Consider the following 21,134-nt stretch of genomic DNA (forward strand, 5'->3'; position numbering starts at 1 on the left):
CCACATTTTCCCTGGTCTTCCTTTTGCTACTGATGTATTTGAAGAATCCCTCCTTATTGTCTTTGACATCCCTAGACTGACTTAATTCCAAGTGGGTCTTAGCCTTCCTCATTGCATCCCTGAATACTCTGACAACATTCCTATATTCCTCTCAAGTGGCTACTCCCTTTTTCCACATGTTGTAAACTTCCTTCTTCTCTTTGAGTGTTTCCAGAACCTCCTTTCTCATCCAAGCAGGCCTTCTGCCTCCTTTGCTCAATTTCTTCCTTGTACGGATGCATCGGTTTTGGGCTTGGAAGAAGTGATGCTTGAATAGCAACCAGCTCTCTTGGGCCCCCCTACCTTCTAGAACTCTAGCCCATGGGATTCCTGCAAGTAGGTCTTTGAAGTTGCTAAAGTTAGCTCTCTTGAAGTCCAGGGTTGCAATCCTACTCATTGCCATGCTTCTTCCACGCAGGATCCTGAACTCCACCCTCTCGTGGTCACTACAACCAAGGCTGCCCCCAACCTTCACATCCCTGACCAGTTCGTCTTTGTTAGTGTGAGATCTAGCAGCGCACCTCTCCTTGTTGGTTCCTCCACCATCTGAGTCAAAAAGTCATCATCAATGATCTGCAGGAACCCCTTGGACTGTGGCTGCTTGGCCGTGTGACTTGTCCAGCAAATATCAGGGTGGTTGAAGTCCCCCATGAGGACCAGGGCTTGTGATTGTGAGGCTGCTTCCAGCTGTCTGTGGAAGGCTTCATCTACCTCCTCCTCCTGATCAGGTGGCCTATAGTAAACACCCACAACAATGTCTCCCATCTTAGCCTGCCCCCTAACTCTTACCCTCATCATAAGCTCTCATCTTACCAAAGCTCTCTATTTTGTATAATATTCTGTCTCCAACAGTGTCCATGCTTAAAAGAAGGTGCTAAAACTACTTGCTTTTGTGTACTGATTCATAAGAAGTTATTCGTCAATGTTATTTTAATCCCTAAAGCAAAAACGTGTGCAGACTACCCTTAAATATTAAGATGGGATGAGAGAAAAGTTCAGTAAATTCCAAAAGCAATTACTACAACCAGATGCATTTTCATCACTTGGCAGTATGCCATGGCTGCAAATTTATAACTAACTCAGAGAACACATCTATGTTATGCAGTGGATCACAGGGCAGAGACCTGCAACTCAACACCACAGGACTTCACAGTGACTCACAGCCCTGCCAGCTGGGATCCACAAGTAAGTCTTGACACTGCCTTACTGCACCACAGCAAATAAGCATATTGAGAGGGGCTAAGTGCTTCACAGTCCATTTTTAAGTGAGCTCAGGAATCTCTGCACTGTGCTTCTCTTGCACACCTTTAGGAATAATGTCACCTAACCCAAGTAGAGATGAGTTAGAGAGAAGGGAATAATCTATTACTGTAGTTCATTTTATTCAATATCAGGACTGTTTAGACATCTGTGTGCTTGGACTCCTCAGAACACACAATCTAAAATGTTCACAGGAAAAAAGAAAAACTGGCGGGTCAGAATTATCAGATTTGCTTTATAAAACAGACAACAGGTAATTACACACCATTCTTTTTCCAGGTAAGACTGGGTGGTGGGATGCCGCTAGACTCACATATCAGGCTTATCAAACTCCCTTCAGTTACTGTCAGTTGAGAGATGTCATCTGAGCCATAAATACTTGGTGACACTGAAAATAAATACCAAATAATTGCAGCATTTGAAACAAAACATTATCAGCCAACAGTAAGACCCAGATGACCCTTGTAGAAATTGGTCCCATTATGCTCTGAAGCAATTAAAAGGATTGTATTCTTTTGCTAACAATGCAAATCAGACCCTGGATAGGGAATAATATACCTGTAAATGACTGCATCTATCCTTCCAGCCTCTGAGGTCTGGAGCATGCATAGGCTCTATTTCTGGCTGACTTTTGAATGGACTTCACAGAACAAAGCCATTTCTGTTAATTATGTAAACTGATTCCAACTCTAAGAGCCTGTCTCATTCATGGCCTCAGCTAATAAACCTACAGATACCATTATTAGGTAAATAATAGGTGGAAAATGACTTGTAAAATTCAGCCTTTGAATTTTTCTTGCATTAACACACTGGCTGCCACATCCAGCGCCAAGGACCCCATCCATTTGATTGCCCTGCTGTGGTACAGTGCCAGCTTTGCTCTACTTATGTGACTGTAAACCAGTTGTAGACAAAAGAGACCAGTTTTCACTGTGATTCTCAAAGTCTTAAAGAACTTCGGTTCAATCACTAGGGAACCATTGCCTTCTTGAAATGGAGGAACCATTTTCATCGGAGGAACATAGTGTAGGTAACACTTGAAAAGAGACCAAAAAAAGTAGAGGAGAATGTAGGCTGAACCTGGGGAAAAAAATCTCACTAATGAATAACTTATCCAGCACATTTTTAATGCACGTGACAACAGACAGCTTCTCCTTCTGACACTTCAAACTCTTTATTTAGCAGCAGATGTATGGATTTCAAAACAACTGACTGCAAAGGACTTTATTATACTGTACTGTCTTCAACATTTTATTTGTCCTGCTTCTAGTCAAAACGTTTGTGCCATTCTCTAAGGAGGTACATCTTATATTTAACACACGGGCTGGTTTCTGGAACCAAAGTTAGTCCTCAGGATCTCACCAGCCCTCAGAAAGATACATTTCCTGGATTTAAAACTTAAAAAAACAGCAACCAGGACTTTTGGTCCCTGGGTGTAAACAAAAATTATAATTCTAAACACTTATCCACAGATGACTTTAACAGGCAGCTTTTGGTTTCTATTAAGCTTATTCCATCAAAGCTGATAACTAGCAAAGAATTATCCCTCCTCTCAAAATCCTACTGAAATGGTCTCACTGCACAAAAGAACAAATCCTTATTCCTCCAGCAGCAAAGGTCCTCTGCAACACTGCAGATCTTATAAATCTGAGGAAGGATTGATGAGAGCTGAAGATGACATGCACGGTAAATGGATATATGCTTTAGCATGGGAATATTGCACGGTCTTGCATGGTACTACAATATCCATCTCTAATTTAAACACAAGGAATGTTTCTTTTTAATAAATAATGACAGAATTCTTTCCTAAAAAATGTAGTTTTATGATTCCAAACCCTGCTAGGTGATTCTAGTCTTGAGATTTCAAAGCAAGACATTAATCTGTAATAGCAAAAAAAGGCACATTTTGATTTGCATATGGGAAGGAAATGACAAAATGAAAAAACATTCAAAATCGATTATTAAACTGAATGTCCTAAGCCATATTCATCATCTACACATAGAAAAAATTTACTAAAGCTATTTTTATGATTCAGCACTGATACCTTCACAGAGCAAATAAAGTTAGGTAAACCAGCTTTTATGTATCTGCATTTCCATGCTTCAGCATTTTAAAGAAGTGGAAAGTTGGTAGGTTACTTTAAATGTCATTAGAGTGCACAAATAGGAGGTATGGATACAAAACCAACTAGTTATAGTTCTAAACCACTAAGATGTATGCAAACCCAGCCTGGCAAAGGCCTATGAAGTAGCTGGTATTAATTTAGAATCAAACCAAAGCAATTTGAAAAATGTGGGCACTTTCTTGGGACTGTTAAACTACAGCAAATATAATAACATCTCCCTGCACGAACCTCAGCAATTAAGTGTTTATGAACTACAGAGGATTCTAATGTCTCACATTGAAATTTCGCTCTAAGCTCTGTTCCCATTCCTGGAATAAGCTTTATAAATCTTACCCCAAATATTGACATTATAGTTCTTTTCAGTTTTCCCAGCAACATTTGTCGCTTCACAAGTGTAACGGCCAGTGTCCTGTACTTGAGCTTCTTCAATCTAGGAAGAAAATGAAAACCTGGATTTATCTTCTTACATTGTTATACATGAAACTGGCAGTGAGAGGTTGCCCAGGTTTCAATTTTTATTTTTTACACCTCACTCCCTAAATAATACAGTATCACTCCTGCAAAATCTGCACACAAACATCCAGGCATCTATGACCTCCCTCACTCCTCACCCACTACTCTCTATTGCACCAGAGGGCCTAACACTACCCAATCTCTAACGCATATCCAGTGTCTTCATGGTGTCTCCCTAGACAGCAATCGCCACTGAAGCCTGACGGCCCTGTTTACCTTCAGTACACTTCCATCTTCAGAGATGCTAAGACCTGGCTTCTTCAGCAAGGGTCGTCCATCTTTGAGCCACGTCAGCACGGGTGGGGGAATAGCATTGCTCTGGCAGAGCAGCTCCACTGCTTGGCTGATGAGCACTGAGACGTTTTGTTCCTCTCCCATGATGTCTGGTGGAACTACAGCAATAAATCAAAGCAAAGGACATTGCGGCACTGCAGACTTCCCAGAGTAAACGTACTGTGGAGTTAACAGTCTTCATTTCACAAAAATAAAATGACAGTTACTATCTTTCTGACACACAACGTAAGTCTCCTTTATATTGTAATGAGTTTGCATGGCAAGAGTTTGGTAGCAGGGGAGGTTACAGGGGTGGCTTCTGTGAGAAGCTGCTAGAAGCTTCCCTTATGTTCGATACAGCCAATGCCAGCCAGCTCCAAGATGGACCCGCTGCTGGCCAAGGCCAAGCCAATTGGTGATGGTGGTAGCGCCTCTGGGGTAATGTATTTAAGAAAGGGAAAAAAGTTACTGCACAGGAGGAATTGCAGCCAGAGAGAGGAGTGAGAATACGTGAGAGAAACAACTTTGCAGACACCAAGGTGAGTGAAGAAGCAGGGGGAGGAGGTGCTCCAAGCACCAGAACAGCAATTCCCCTGCAACCTGTGGTGAAGACCATGGTGAGGCAGGCTGTCCCCCTGCAGCCCATGGAGGTCCATGGTGGAGCAGCTATCTGCCTGCACGCCATGGAGGACCCCACACTGGAGCAGGTGAATGCCTGAAGAAGTCTGTGACCCCATAGGAAGCCTGCACTGGAGCACACTCCTGGCAGGACCTGTGGACCTGTGGAGACAGAGAAGCCCACACTGGAGCAGGTTTACTGGCAGGACTTGTGACCCTGCAGGGGACCCACATTGGAGCAGTCTGTTCCTGAGGGACTGCACCACATGGAAGGGACTTATGTTGGAGCAGTTTGTCAAGAACTGTAGCCTGTGGGAAGGACTCATGTTGGAGAAGTTCATGGAGACTGTCTCCTGTGAGAGGGACCCCATAGCAGAGCATGGGAAGAATGTGAGGAGTCCTCCCCCTGAGGAGGAAGGAGGAGCAGAAACAACATATAACGAACTGACTGCAACTCCCCTGCACTGCTCAGGGGGAGGAGGTAAAGAAATCGGGAATAAAGTTAAGCCTGGGAAGAAGGGAGGGGTGGGAGGAAGGTGTTATTAAGATTTGGTTTTATTTCTCATTACCCTTCTCTGATTTAATTGGTAATAAATTAAGTTTCTTTCCCCATATCGAGTCTGTTTTGCCCATATGGTAATTGCTGAGTGATCTCCCTGTTCTTATCTCGACACATGAGTCTTTTTTTATATTTTCTCTCCCCTGTCCAGCTGAGGAGGGGGAGTGATAGAGCGGATTTGGGCACCTGGTGTCCAGCAAGGGTCAACCCACCACATATATCACAAAAAGCACCAAAATAATTTTTGTTACTTACAGAATATCTTCTACACAAGAGATATGCTAGTGAGATACCAGCTACAAAGAAATCATGTAGATAAGCCAAGACTAGCAAAAAAAACAACCCCTGAAATATAGCTAGAAAGGAAAATCACCAGTATATAAAGAATGCGGAAGTACTACTACAAAGAAAAAGAGCTGATGAGTGAAAAGGCTCACAAAATAATGATCAGACCCAGAAGCTGAAAATGTCTTAAACTGTTCCAGACAGTGCCAAGATGGATACTTGGCTTTAAGTAGAACTTCGACTTTAAGAAGAATTTTGTCCAGAGATAGCCAAATACAGAAGACAGAACGAGAATTTACATGGTTGCAACCAAGTGAAAAGGTTAATGACTTAAGCATTAAGACATAATCTACAATTACTTTATTGTCTGTCTGTTTTGTGTGGTATCTGCTAGCTAATTATTGCAATTGTTGGCACTGAGCACTATATTTGGATTTATAATACAGTTTCATCAACAAGCTCTTTATAACACATGTTATTACACATACATTTCCAAATTATAGGGTAGAAAAATCAGCTTTTGGAATGAAAGTTTTCTGTGTAGAAGAAAAAAAAATGCTTCTGGACATTTAAATTGAAGCCCATTAGCTGTTCTTCAACAGTGTCAAGATTTAAGAAAACACATTTTTTTCCCCCATTTTAAAAATTTTTTGTGTTTCCACAGTCAGAAAAACAAAGCAACTGAGTAGGCAACTGAGAACTAAACCTTGGAACAGAGCAAGTCAGCATTTTTCCGTGGGGAAAGTGTTCATGGCTGGAGTCAAAAAGAATATGGAGGGAATATTAGACTGACAAGATGAGCTTAAATGAAAAGATTAAAGACCAAAATCTGCCATCTATGTCTCTGTATTTAGTATTCATGGCTAAACCGAACATCATTTGGTAACAGCTGTTACCATTGGTCAGAGAAAATTTTCTGAGACTCTTCGGGCAGCTTTGACTTGTTGACAGAACATCGCCACATTATGAGTTTTATAGTATTTCGGTGTCAGACACACACTGCCTTGAAAAATAGCAAGAGTGGTGTAGGCTATCATGCCCAGCACTGCTGCTGCTTATCACCAGCTCTCTACCAGAGCCAGCGGAACAGAATCTGAAAGTGCTTGTCATGCACGCTACAGCAAGTCAGATCTCTCTGTTCACACCAATAACGCAGGTGACTACAGCAAACTGCAGAGAGCAGAATTGCTTTTACTGGGCTGCTCAAGCACAATCCAGAAAAGAATTCCTGTTTGTGCCCTTAATGGCATATATGCTCTTAAATCCTTAAAACAACTCGTAGGGATTTGCTTTCCTTTCTTGTCATTTAAAAACATAAAGCATGCTCCTTGTAAACTCTTGACATTAATGCAACATTAGATTTTCAATTTGAAGCTTTACAAAATCAAACCACTCCTAGCAAGAATCACTTTGTCTGGCTACACATATCCAGTGGGATTTTTATGCTTGTTGTGTACTAAGCCTGTTCAGTTTGCCCAAAAAAAGTTGACCAGGGGCAATATGAGGACCTTTATTGTCACATTTTTGTCACAGTTTTGCAATCCATTACTCCAGAAACTGCATGTCTGATTGCACAAAATACTGGGGTAAGAAGAAGTGAGGCAGTGGGACTGCCTGTGTGAAATACTATGGGCTTCAACGTGAACAAGAAGATACTGAATTAATTCACACATGAGATTATATAATGTCCCAAGGTGGTATTCAGTAATCCAGCAACACAATTCTCAAGATGTTCTGACAAATAACATTAACAATAAAGCTTTGTTTTCCTTGAACAGGAAGTACTAAGCAGAGCAGCTGATTTCACAGCTTGGAAATAATTTAGGGAAAAGTCTGGTCTCTGTGGATAAGAAATATAGTAACTGAAAAAAAATCTGTTTATCTTATTTCCTTTGTAGAATTCACAAAGGCCCAGATTCTTTATGACTCTTGTGGAACTGAAAATCGGAAGCTGATCCATTACTGCACAAGGCAAATTTATTTCCAAATACTTTTCCATCAATTACTTTTCCTCTCAGCTCAATGAAATGAAATGTGTTCAAAAGGAAACTGAGTTTATGAAACAGAGAGGCAGACACTAAAGCATTTCTTTCTGAAGAAACAGGGTTTAAATGAATCTAATTATGCTCATGGTAACTATATGTTACCCAGATTGTTCCAACTCCTACACTGTCTCAGTGCACTGCACTTTTCTAAACATCTCAGCTCCAATTGCCCTGGAAATTATTTTCCTCCTGTGACTTCTTAATTAGATTACCCATATGAGGAAAGTCCTAAGAGTAATATTATTTTTTGGTGACAGCCTCACTCACAGAATCACACAGAATCACACAATGTTAGGGGTTGGAAGGGACCTTGAAAGATCATCTAGTCCAACCCCCTGCCAGAGCAGGACCACCTAGAGTGGATCACACAGGAACACATCCAGGCGGTTTTTGAACGTCTCCAGAGAAGGAGAGTCCACAGCCTCTCTGGGAAGCCTGTTCCAGTGCTCTGTCACCCTCACAGTGAAAAAGATTTTCCTTATGTTAATGTGGAACCTCCTATGCTCCAGCTTGCACCCATTGCCCCTTGTCCTGTCATTGGCCATCACCGAGAAGAGCCCGGCTCCATCCTCCTGATGCTCACCCTTTATGTATTTATAAACATTCATGAGGTCACCCTTCAGTTTCCTGTTCTCCAAGCTAAGGAGACCCAGCTCCCTCAGCCGTTCATCATAAGGGAGATGTTCCACCCCCTTCATCATCTTTGGGGCTCTGAACTGTATTCTCTCAAGCAGCTCCCTGTCCTTCTTGAATTGAAGGGCCCAGAACTGGACACAATATTCCAGATGCAGTCTCACCAGGGCAGAGGAGAGGGACAGGAGAACCTCTCTCAACCTACTGACCACACTCCTTCTAATACACCCCAGGATGCCATTGGCCTTCTTGGCCACGAGGGCACATTGCTGGCTCATGGTCATCCTGCTGTCCACCAGGACCCCCAGACTGGTACATGGGGTTGTTCTTTCCCAGATGCAAGACTCTACACTTGCCCTTGTTGTACTTCATTAAATTTCTCCCCGCCCAGCTCTCCAGCCTGTCCAGGTCTCTCTGAATGGCAGCACAGCCTTCTGGTGTGTCAGCGTCAGCCACTCCTCCCAGTTTTGTGTCACCTGCAAACTTGCTGACAGTACCCTCTGTTCCCTCATCCAGGTCATTGATGAATATCTGCCCGTGGCAAAGATGACTGGCCTGGCTGAATAGGGAGATTTGGCTTAAAATCAGGGAAAAAAGGAGAGTCTATGACCTCTGGAAGAAGGGACAGACCACTCACAATGAGTACAAGAATGTTGTTAGGTTATGCAGGGAGATAATTAGAAGGTTCAAAGCCCAGCTAGAAGTTAATCTGGCTTTGGAGGTAAAAAGCAACAAGAAAAGTTTCTATAAATACATTAGCAACAAAAGAAAGACCAGGGAGAGCCTCCATCCCCTACTAGATCCAGGAGGTAATACGATAATAAGAGATGAGGATAAGGTGAGGTGCTTAATGCCTTCTTTGCCTCAGTCTTTAGTAATAGAAACACTTCTACCGGGGAAAGTCAGCCCTCCAAGCCAAGAGAGAGGGGCCAGGAGCAAAATGTGTGTGTGTCCCCCAATCCAGGAGGAGATGGTCAGTGACCTGCTGCTCCACATCGATGTGCATAAATCTATGGGGCCGGATGTGGTACATCCTAGAGTGCTGAGAGAACTGGCAGGGGTGCTCACCAAGCTACTGTCCATCATTTATCATATCAGCAGTCCTGGCTGACTAGGGAGGTCCCAGCAGATTGGAAGGATGATCTGGGAAATTACAGGCCTGTCAATTTGACTTCAGTGCCAGGGAAGCTGATGGGGCAGATCATCCTGAGTTCCATTATGCAGCACATGCAGGACAATCAGGTGATCAGGCCCAGTCAGCATGGGTTTATGAAGGGCAGGTCCTGTTTAACAAACTGATCTCCTTCTATGACAGGTTGACCCGCTTGTTGGATGAGGGAAAGGCTGTGGATGTTACCTACCTCGACTTTAGTAAGGCATTTGACACTGTTTCCCATGGCATTCTCCTAAAGAAATTGACTGCTCTTGGCTTGAATGGGCATACACTTTGCTGGGTGGAAAATTGGTTGGATGGTCGAGCCCTGAGAGTTGTGGTCAATGGAGTTAAATCCATTTAGCAGCCAGTCACAAGTGGTGTCCCCCAGGACTCAGTACTGGAGCCACTCCTGTTTAACATCTTTATCAATGATTTGGATGAGGGGATGGAGTAAGATTGCAGATGACACCAAGCTGGATGGAAGTGTCCATCTGCTTGAGGGTAGGGAAGCTCTAGAGAGGGATCTAGATAGGCTGGATCGCTGGGCCAAGGCCACTTCTATGAATTTCAATAAGGCCTAGTGCCAGGTCCTGCACTTGGGCCACAACAACCCCCAGCAGCACTACAGGCTTGGGGAGGAGTGGCTGGAGAGCTGCCAGGCAGAGAGTGACCTGGGAGTGTTGACTGACAGCCAGCTGAACATGAGCCAGCAGTGTGCTCAGGTGGCCAAGGCAGCCAATGGCATCCTGGCCTGTATCAGGAATTGTGTGGTCAGCAGGAGTAGAGAGGTGATCATTCCCCTGTACTCGGCTTTGGTGAGCCTGCACCCCGAGTACTGTGTGCAGTTTTGGGCCCCTCTCTACAAGAAGGACATTGTGGTGCTGGAGAGGGTGCAGAGGCGGGCTACCAAGCTAGTAAAGGATTTGGAGCATGTCTCATATGAGGAATGGCTGAGGGTTGTGGGGCTGTTTAGCCTGGAGAAGAGAAGGCTGAGGGGAGACCTTATCACTTTCTACAACTACCTGAAAGGAAGTTGTAGCGAGGCAGGGGTTGGTCTGTTCTCCCTAGTAACAAGAGACAGAACAAGGGGAAATGGCCTTAAGCTGCACCAGTGGAGGTACGGGCTGGATATTAGGAAGAATTTCTTTACTGAAAGGGTTGTCAGGCATTGGAATAGCCTGCCCAGGGAAGTGATGGGGTCACTATCCCTGGAGTTGTTTAAGAGACGGGTAGATATCATACTTAGGGACATGGTTTAGTGGTGTTGGTAGAGCTAGGACAAAGGTTGGACTCGACGATCTTGAAGGTCTCTTCCAACTGAAACTGTTCTATGGTTCTATGATTCTATATCGAATAGTACTGGTCCCAGTGCTGACCCCCTGAAGGGCTCCACTAGATACAGGCCTCCAACCAGACTCTGTCCTATTGACCACAACTCTGAATTCTTTCCTTCAACCAATTCACAATCCACCTCACTAACCGATAATCCAGACCACATTTCCTCAGTTTAGCTGCGAGGATGCTGTGGGAGATGGTGTCAAATGCTTTACTGAAATCAAGATAAACCACATCCACTACACTACTATCATTGATCCACCTTGTTATGTCTTCATAAAAGGCTATCAGGTTGGTCAAACATGACTTCTCCTTGGTAAAACCATGTTGACTGCTCCTAATGACCCTCTTATCCTTGACATGCCTAGAGACTGTGCCGAGGATAAGCTGTTCCATCACCTTTCCAGGAATGGAGGTGAGGCTCACCGGTCTGTAGCTACCTGGGTCCTCCTTCTTGCCCTTCTTGAAGACTGGAGTGACATTCGCTTTCCTCCAGTCCTCAGGCACCTCTCCTGTTCCCCATGACTTACCAAAGCTGATGGAGAGTGGTCTAGCAATGACTTCCACCAGCTCCCTCAGCACCCACAGGTGCATCCCACCAGGGCCCATGGATTTATGTATGTCCAGATTGCTTAACTGATTCCTAACCCAGTCCTCATCAATCAAGGCAAACTCCTCCTTTATCCTGACTTCCTCTGGGGCCCCTGAGGACAGTCTCCAACAGTACAGACAGAGACAAAGAAGGCATTCACTAACTCCGCCTTCTTTGTATCCTCTGTCACCAGGGCACCCACCTCATTCAACAGTGGGCCTACATTGCCTCTAGTGTTGGTTTTGTCTGCAATGTATTTGAAGAAGTCCTTTCTGTTGTCCTTGACCTCCCCTGCAAGGCTTAACTCCAAAGAGGCCTTAGCTTTCCTAGTTGCCTCCCTACATCCTCTGACAACAGTCTTACATTCCTCCCATGTGGCCATTCCCTCCTTCCAAGATCTATAGATTCTCTTCTGCCGCTTGAGTTTGCCCATCAGTTCCCTCTTTAACCATGCAGGTCTCCTGGCTCCCTTTCTTGATTTCCTACCAGCTGGGATGCTCCGATCTTGAGCTTGGAAAAAGTGGTCCTTGAATATAAACCAACCATCTTGGGCCCCTTTACCTTCTAGTACCCTGTCCCATGGGATTTCCCCTAGCAATTGCTTGAAAAGGACAAAATTGGCCCTGCTGAAGTCCAGGGTTGTGACCCTGCTTGGTATTCTGTTCCTGTCACACAAGAACCTGAACTCCACCATCTCATGATCGCTGCAGCCAAGGTTGCCCTCAACCTTCACCATTTCAACCAGACCCTGCTTGTTAGTGAGTGTAAGATCTAGCAGTGCTCCTCTCCTAGTTGGCTCATCCACCATTTGCATCAAGAAGTTATTATTGATGCACTGGAGAAACCTCCTGGACTGTGAATGGCTAGCTGTGTAGGCCTTCCAGCAAATATCTGGGCAGTTAAAATCCCCCATGAGTACCAGAGCCTGTGATTGCGAGGCTGCTGTTGTCTGCCTGTAGAAGGCTTCATCATCTTCCTCCTCCTGATCAGGTGGCCTGTAATAGACACCCACAACAGTATCTCCCATGCTAGCCTGCCCCTTAATTCTCATCCACAAACTCTCAACTCACTCCTCATCCACCCCTGGCCAGAACTCAACACATTCTAGTTGCTTTCTCACATAAAGAGCAACTCCACCTCCTCGCCTTGTTGGCCTGTCTTTCCTGAAAAGGACATAGCCATCCATGACCACATTCCAGTCATGTGAGTTGTCCCACCATGTCTCTGTAGTTACCACCAGATCATAACCCCTTGACCGCAAACAGATTTCAAACTCCTCCTGTTTATTCCCCATGCTGTGTGCATTGGTGTACAGGCATTTCAGGGAGTGAGCTGAGCAAGCTGACTTCACTCTAGGGGAATGGGAGGCCTTCTGGTCTTCATTAATACTAGAACACTGCCCCACCAGTGCAAACCCAGCTACAACCCCATCCCCCTTCGAATCTAGTTTAAAGCTCTGTGTTTGAGCTCTGCTAATTGTTGCCCTAGAACCCTTTTCCTGCTACAAGATAAACATTTCCCATATTAGCATCATGCCTGGTGTCTTATAAAACCACCCATGATCAAAGCACCCAAAGCCTTGCCTGCAGCACCAGTCTCAAAGCCAGGTATTTACAGACTGGATCCTTCTATTCCATCCCATATCATCATCCGCAACTGGAAGGAGGGAAGAGAAAATAACTTGTGCACTCAAGGTGGCCCTGCAGCTGAGCTCAACTCTGGCCAGTTTCTAACACAACAGTAACGTTAAACATAAACTCTTTTAATTTCATCTAGCTAAAAAGGACAGAGGTTCCAGAAAACAAAAGAGAAACAATAAATATATCCATGCCACTTTTGTAGTTACATATACATAAACACCTGTCCTCAAACTCCAAAAGGGATCTTGATATTCCTTGCTCTAGAGATAAAATGTTCCAGCCTATGTTAACCTTTAGCCTGCTTACCAAGCCAGAGTCCTGACTTTCTGAACTGCTCCTTATAGATGTAAAAGTAGCCATGACTCAAGTCACAAGTATCCTAACCACACTGCATTTACAAGGAAGTCAATCCTAGAAGCCAAACTTGAAAACAAATAACCTGGCCCTATTCACCTTAGAAAACATCCAAACTTCTAACTTCTCTCACAAGATTTTCCAGACCTCTGCCCAGGACTTCCATAAAGCCAGAGATTAGCAGAGACAAAACAGTTCTCTCTATACAGAGTTACTGAAAGCAGAAGCAAAACCACAAAAGTTCTTCAATTCCAAAACACTCTCTCCACATCTGGTACCATAAGATTTCTAAAACAAATGGCAGTTCATTGTTCATCGTCATTTCACTGGTGTACAAAACAACTGTCCAAGAAAACTTAGAACTTGCTACAGTCAAACTCCCTAGCATTCCTCCTGGCAATACATCATGCTCTTTATTATCTGCACATCACCAATCATCTCTAAGAATGCAATATGAAAAGGCATCTTACACAAGTTACAAAAAATCAGGATGAAGCTCATACGAGTTACAAGAAATTAGAAGGAAGGACGAATTTACATGAGTTCAGTCAAAAAGATTTCAGAAATACTATCATAATTTGGAAAACTGACAAAGTACAAGAGAGACCTATTTCCTGCTCCTTGAAAGAGACAAAATCGACTGGTTGGGCTCAATATAGTATCACTATTAGCACTAAAAAAGTCACCACCATATAGGCAGGCATAGCAAGGCTTGAAAATGGAATGGAAACTGAAGAGCTGTATGGCAAACTCACATTGATTCATTCTGGTTCAACAAAGACAATTGAGCCCTGGCCCCAATAATATCTTCTGCCTGTGGGATCTACATGTTTCTTACAAAAAGACAAATCCATATTTTCTCCTACCATTTATAATTAAGTCTGTATGTATTAAACATGTAAATTCACCGTTGCAGCTGCATTTCTTCAAGGACACACAGAAGAACACACTTATATATGCTAACATATGTGTAACTGTGCATTATATATATATTTTTTTACTTACACACATGCACACACCTCCTCATCAGTTTGCCTTCCATTATACTTTGGAATCATTTTTATTCAATGTTGCTAAAGATTTGGGCCACAGTGTGTTTAATTAAAGCTCCATGAACAGTTCTCATGATCAAACAAAAATAGAAAATCTCACCATAAACTCTGAGATCAATATCTCTTTGGCTCTCGCCTGCAGCATTGACTGCAACACAAGTGTATTTTCCTGTGTCACTGATCTGAGCACTAGTCAATGCCAAGACTCGGCCCCCAGACAGAACCTGCAATACAAGCACAACACGTTCAGAATACATGCTTCAATGTGAAACACAAGCAGAAAGAACTATTAGGTTTCATTTCAAAATTAAATGTTTGTTTTGCCACTGCTTCCCACCATCTCTCTGTTCCCTACACTCTTTCCTGCACTCTGTTGTTCTCTTTCGATCGAGACTTGCAAAACAGAAGTCTAACTTCATGCAAGTCTGTAGGGAACTCCAGGCATCCAAAAGTCTTCGCAGGATCTGGACATTCCTCCCTCTTACCAGTTTCAAACACTCAATCACACCTTTTGTCTGTGCCCTGAGCTGTCCCTATAGTATACAAATTTCCCCTCTTTCCTTTCAGGTCATAAAACTAGCTTTCAAAAAGCAACCATGCCCTCTGCTTTTAACTCTGAAATATCTCCTTACATCAGTGGCTGGTCTTTTTTTCTGAATTACTATTGTATGTAATGTTATCCTGTGGATCTCTTCAGCATAGGAGTATGATCTTGTCAGTAAGTGAAAAATTTGCCGATGCAAACTCTTACTCAGTATGAAATCAGTTGAAAGGACCACCTCATTTCAATATATCCATATCTTTCACTTCACACAGTAATTACTGGAGCTAAACATGCACCAATAACCTAGAGCAAAAGGCCTTATACTTTCATTCCCAAACGTCTAACTTTGTTCCATTCAGCTGCACTGGTTTAAAAGTCTCCTGTCACAACAGGAAACAGCACAGATAGCAGGATTTGAACACACTACCTGGAGTCCATTGCTAAAGCTGGAAACAGGGCTACCATCTTTCAGCCATGTCAGAACAGGTGCAGGGATGCCTCTTGCTTCACACTCCAGTCGCACTAGATTATTAACCACAACTGTCAGCATGTCACTGCTGCCAGAGATTGATGGTGGGACTCAAAAAAAAAAAAAAAAAGCTGAAACAGCTATGTAACAGTATTCATTACAATGTAATTAAATGAGCTGCTTACTTTTAGACACAATTTCTCTTTCTACATGGCACTACATTGTTGGAAAGATTTCTCATGTTACTCCTACCGAACTCTGTCACTTGTTTGGTCTGTACCAAATCCCGCTCTTTCTTGCATAAGCAGTCAGATAACTTCAATGAAGCTACAGTGAGCAAGGTAAGCAGGACTGGGCCCACAGCCCAGAGGACAGCTGCAAAACTCAGGAACCACAACATAAAACCAGAAAATATTCCCTCAAACTTTTATAATATTCCATTTAGACCTTGTGAAAGGCATTAAGAGTGATGGGGATTAAAGAAAGAAGTTTATCATATAAGATGCATAAAGCAAATACATACACAGAGTAATAAATTTGCCTTGCAGAGCATATGTGAACATTTACCTTATTAGACTGTATAACATCTGACTGTGATGATAAAAAAATATCTTAATGGATCATCTCAAAACACTATATGTATACAGTCTAGCAAATTTTGTGGAGCTATGTTAAAAGGAGAGACAAGAAGTATTAAAAAAGGGAGATGTTTCATTTATCAGGAGAATCAAAACAATTTTATATGCTCCTACCACTAATAACTTCATAATAATACTTTACAGTCAGTATCAGTACAAAACTTCATACTAGAAAGAGGTAAGAATGCTGTGATCTACTCATACATACCCTATGTGAGGAAAAAAAATGTATAAAATTTTGTATTGAAAATAAGACTCATTAATAAATTCAGCAACCTCTAACAGCCTGTAACTCAGACTACCTACTCTTAGATAAATTCCAGTAATAGCAGAAATGGCAGGAAAAGAGCAAGTTTGATTTTATAAACTCCCTGCACCCCGCCCACACACGCAGTTCCCCTGTTTCACTACAATGGCATCCATTGTTATCAAATGCCTGAAAAAGTTATAGTGGTGAGAAAGAAGTGGAAAAAATCAGTACAATGAAATCATATGCATATACTAAACTGGAATTCAACCTGTTTCCTCCAGTAGGTTTGTCTAGTTTCATTTAATATTAAGCCTTAGTATCAAGCATTGTTTTTAGTGCAAAAATGATCTGATAATTTCTACCATATCTACTGCATCCACAACACTACTAACAACAGAAGTTGTTGAATACGACTAGTAACTGACCAACATAGGTGCTCATTCACAATGCCGACTGCCATACAGAAACCTAGAGTAGGCTTTCAGTAAGTGCAGCATAACTTTCTGTACTTGACTGTTTAGAGTCTGTTCTCCATGAAGTAGTCATTCTTGCTTCCACTATTAAGAGGGGAAAAACCTCAAGTTTTCTCTTCTCAAACTCATAAACTCTAAGTAAATGGGATGATAAACTTGTTCATAGTAAATTCAAAAAGCACTCCATTGTAAGCTTGGCACAACACAAGCTGAATTAAGCAGGTTCATGGATAGGTGTTTCAGCTTCCTCTGATGCAATTAGTTCTGGCTGCAACGGCATATATTCTATTCTGGAAGGGGAAACAATTTTACATGTCTAAATCAGAAAGTATTAGTTCCTCAGAAATCTCTGGACATATCTGCTGAAATTCCACCACCCATAAAAAGACATGCACATACTTAAGAGTTATTTTTCATTTTTTGGTTTAACCACAGTAATGACCTTGGCTCTAAATATTTCCTGGGAATTAATCACTGGGTGGGGTTAATTGCCTTTGAACATGTCTCAGGCCATCAGTTTTTTCTCATGATGGTCATTAATTCCATGGAAATGTACTGCCCAACTCATTATTTGTTAATTAACATTAATAGGAACTACATACGCTGCATGCATCTCAGCTGGGGACACTGCCAAATTTGGGCCACAGTTTTGCATGGAAGACTCGCACAGAAAACAGGCTACATGCATATGCATGTATCAAAGATAAGAATTTGGATTATGGCCCCATCCAAAAGCCACTGAAATCAATGGAAAAGCTCCAATTTGGCTTCTGATCGGGTGTCTCATGTCTGCAAACACCCACACTTCCACTTCATCTTATTAGACACAGTACATTTTTCTTTAAAACTCTTGGATTATAAAAGAGCATTTGATCTGTGTCCTTCCTTTATCTACTGTGAGCTTTAAAGTCATCTACAGCAAAACCCAGGAATTGCAAGGCTTTCCAAATTGCTGAAGTGATAACATAAATACCTCTTCCACAAATCTGGTATCTCTGCTCATTCTTCCTAGAACTGACTTTCCTCACCACATTTTCCTAGTTCAAAACATGTATTCTAATGCCACTGAAAAACAGAAGAGTGATTTTTCTTCCCACTGACCCCTGCCGTATCTTTTCCAGCATGATGGTCTGATGAGTGATGGTAAGTCTGCCACTTGAAAAATGCATGTAGGTGTTTTTTGTAAGTTTTACAGTACTTACCATGAACCTGAAGACTGTAAAACAACTCAGCTGTGCCCGCTGTGTTGACAGCCACACACTTGTAGATGCCAGTGTCAGAGATCTGAGCACCCTCAATCTGCAGAACCTGCCCTCTGTTCAGAAAAGCAGCACTTGCAGCACTGGTAAATGGCCGATTGTTTTTGTACCACGTGATAGCTGCATAATGAAAGGAAAGATGGAAAAGTTCCCCAAAATACCCCCATCACCAACAATGGGACCAAATTGCCTTCAAACTTTCCATCTAAGTTTTCAGATACATAGCAACAACATTTACAAACTAATCTCAATACTAATCATAATTAATATCAATAAAATGTAACTAGAAAAGGAGAAAATCAGTAACGTTTGTGCAAAATACCGACTATGCCTACAGAATTCAATAGTAAATTTGGCAGTATCGTCCATGTGTACCACACACTTACGAAAAAATGATCTGAAGTTAAAAAATCATCACACAAAGCACACTTACAGAGGATTTACTCATCTCATACCAAGGTCAACAGCAGCTATTTAGAAATATGAAATAATATAGCATATACAATTTTTTCACCTTTTACTCTAAAGTATTGCTACATCAAACTGAACCACCTGGGAAAGTTTACAGAATAAAAATGCAAGCAATCAAATCAAAGTTCAACTGGTAGACTGAGAAACTGAAAATAAAACCCAGAAAACTGCTATTACTCCAAAAGAAAATTTTGTATCAACAAAATCTGAGGATTTTTTTGCATCTCAGCCAAAAGATGGCACCCTCCATCAGCAGAATGTGTAACTAATGCTTTACTGGCATCACTTTACTATTCAGTTAAATGCAACAAAATTTGCCATATTGCACAAGTTTTCTGGAAAGACACATATTCCAGAAGTAATCTGGCCTGACTGATGAACAAGACTGCACACAAGCTTCTTTCTTTTCTGTGTGATGTTGTGCTATCACTTTTCTTAGCTAATATATCTTGACATTATTATGTAGCATCACACCATACACAGAAGAGGTGACCAAAGTGGTTTTATTGTATAAATTGCATGAGCTCCATCATTTTAATTGTTTGTTCTAAAATAACTGACAATTTGATAAGGAAAAAAAGAGTGCAAAATGGATATAAAATTCTTATGTTTTTATAAAATTTTACATATACCCCAAATAATTTCAACTTTTGTTTTATACAGGTATAAATGATTCTAGAAAATAATACTTTGCTGAGAATTAATTCCTAAAAGGATAAATAAGATTAACATCGATGTTCATCTGAAATTGAGTAATACCTTTCTTCTGGTAACAGGACTATTATCAGCCCAAGAATAAATTGCTATACTAGATATAAAATATTAGCCATACACTATTCCACAAGTTTTGCTGTACAATAATACACAGAAAATTATTCTCATATTAACACATTATTCTTATATCCCACCAGAAGAAGGTGGAAACAAAAAATATACATTAGAAAAATTAAGGAAATAAATTTTTATCTGCACATCTCAACAACAAAAAAAGATCAGCTATAAAAAAGTTCTCATTCAAAAATCATAGCACTGAAAGAATCGCAGCAATGAAGTAACTAAAATCCAGATTGCTTTAGATTTATTTCAGTTCAGAAACAATTCAAATATCCATCAGTCTAACCAGAAGCTAAAGCTAAACTCCTTCAGCTCTCACTTGGGTAAATGTCTACTATTTCTATGTGAAATTTGCCTTTAAAAAAAAAAAAAAAAAAAAAAAAAGAAGAAAAAAAAAATCCATAAAATGTGAGGAAAATAAACCACAAATAGATACATACAGCCTAGTTTTCAAAGCCTAGAATATAAGGAGAACCCACAAATTTTTTGTGTAATTTACCATCAGGTCAAGCCACAGAAAGCACTGAACACACACAGAAAATCTACTCATTTTCACAGGCAAAGGGTCCAGACTAAACAAGGAGCCTCCTATTAATTTCAATAGACTTTAGATAAGGTCCTAGACATGGCCACATTTGACAGGCAAACTCAATACACAGGGTACTGTTTTAAGTCTGCCCTACGCTACAAAATATTGAACTGACAGAGGAAAAGAGTGGATGTGTTTAAAGTTGATGCAGCAGAAGTCTATCAGTATTCTTGTCTACGGACAGGTCATCACTGTACAAGGAGTAGATTATCCTTGCATTTTCCATGCATCTAATTAAAAACAGTGGGGATTACCAAATTCCTCAATGCTTACTCCACATCATTTGATATATTCACATTTCCCATTATACATAGCATTTAATAGTTTCTAGCTAGTTTAAAAAACACAGAATTAAGTTCATGTTCAGAATATCCATTATTTTCAAAAGACATGTTAAAAGTGAAAACTTTCTATCAGATCTGCTTCATGTTCTCAAAGGTGCATGTGCATACCTGGCAGAGGGTTCCCAGACACTTTGCATTCAAGACGGATTGGATTATTCACCACCACTGTTTCATTTAACATTTTCCCTGCATCTTCCAGACTGGGTGGTTCTGGGAAAAGACAAAGGCATCAGGTTTTCATTAGTTCAGCCACCCAGCTAGCAGAACATCCCATCACAAAGTAATCTGCCCTCCGAGAAAGTTTGGGCAATGAATTGCACAAGCTTCAACTAACTGCTGAATGACCCAGGAATTTCCCAAGAAAGTTCATCTTTTAAATGGGAATACTCTCTAATCATACAACCTCATCAACATTAAGAGGAATAAAACATTATTTTTATTACTTTTTATTTTTGCAGAAAAAATGGCATTTAAAACGCAGGAAATGGGTGCACAATACAGAACAGTGATTCTTCTAAAGTGGCAAGCTCATCTCATTGAACTGGTAATATGAAACTGAGTGTTGTACACTGCTTTAACAAAGCAAGACTCTTTACCTTACTAAAGTTTATAAATTTGCAACATGACAGAAATAGCAGATAATGACACTTCGAACATGAAGACTGAGAGCAAAAGAGATATTTATGAACACGGGACTGACACTAAAATTAAGTATGCTGCAATTATGACAGTATAAGATGAGTGTGGTTTCTCTTTCTAAGTCTCATCCACAGAGATACTGCA

General features: G+C 41.4%; 1 protein-coding gene across 1 annotated transcript in view; it reads right to left on the reverse strand.

Moving 5' to 3' along the window:
* HMCN1 (hemicentin 1) overlaps positions 1-21,134 on the reverse strand; it is a 223,361-nt gene that overhangs the window by 76,791 nt on the left and 125,436 nt on the right. The window contains exons 37-43 of the mRNA XM_086463037.1: positions 20,460-20,561; positions 18,057-18,233; positions 15,452-15,603; positions 14,581-14,704; positions 4,155-4,330; positions 3,759-3,855; positions 1,565-1,687 (exon numbers count right to left, since the gene is read on the reverse strand). Of these exons, the coding sequence (XP_086319163.1) occupies positions 1,565-1,687; positions 3,759-3,855; positions 4,155-4,330; positions 14,581-14,704; positions 15,452-15,603; positions 18,057-18,233; positions 20,460-20,561 (951 nt within the window). The remainder of the gene's footprint in view (positions 1-1,564; positions 1,688-3,758; positions 3,856-4,154; positions 4,331-14,580; positions 14,705-15,451; positions 15,604-18,056; positions 18,234-20,459; positions 20,562-21,134) is intronic.

Source organism: Leptosomus discolor, chromosome 3 (assembly GCF_034619465.1).
Source record: "Leptosomus discolor isolate bLepDis1 chromosome 3, bLepDis1.hap2, whole genome shotgun sequence".
Classification (NCBI taxonomy): domain Eukaryota; kingdom Metazoa; phylum Chordata; class Aves; order Leptosomiformes; family Leptosomidae; genus Leptosomus; species Leptosomus discolor.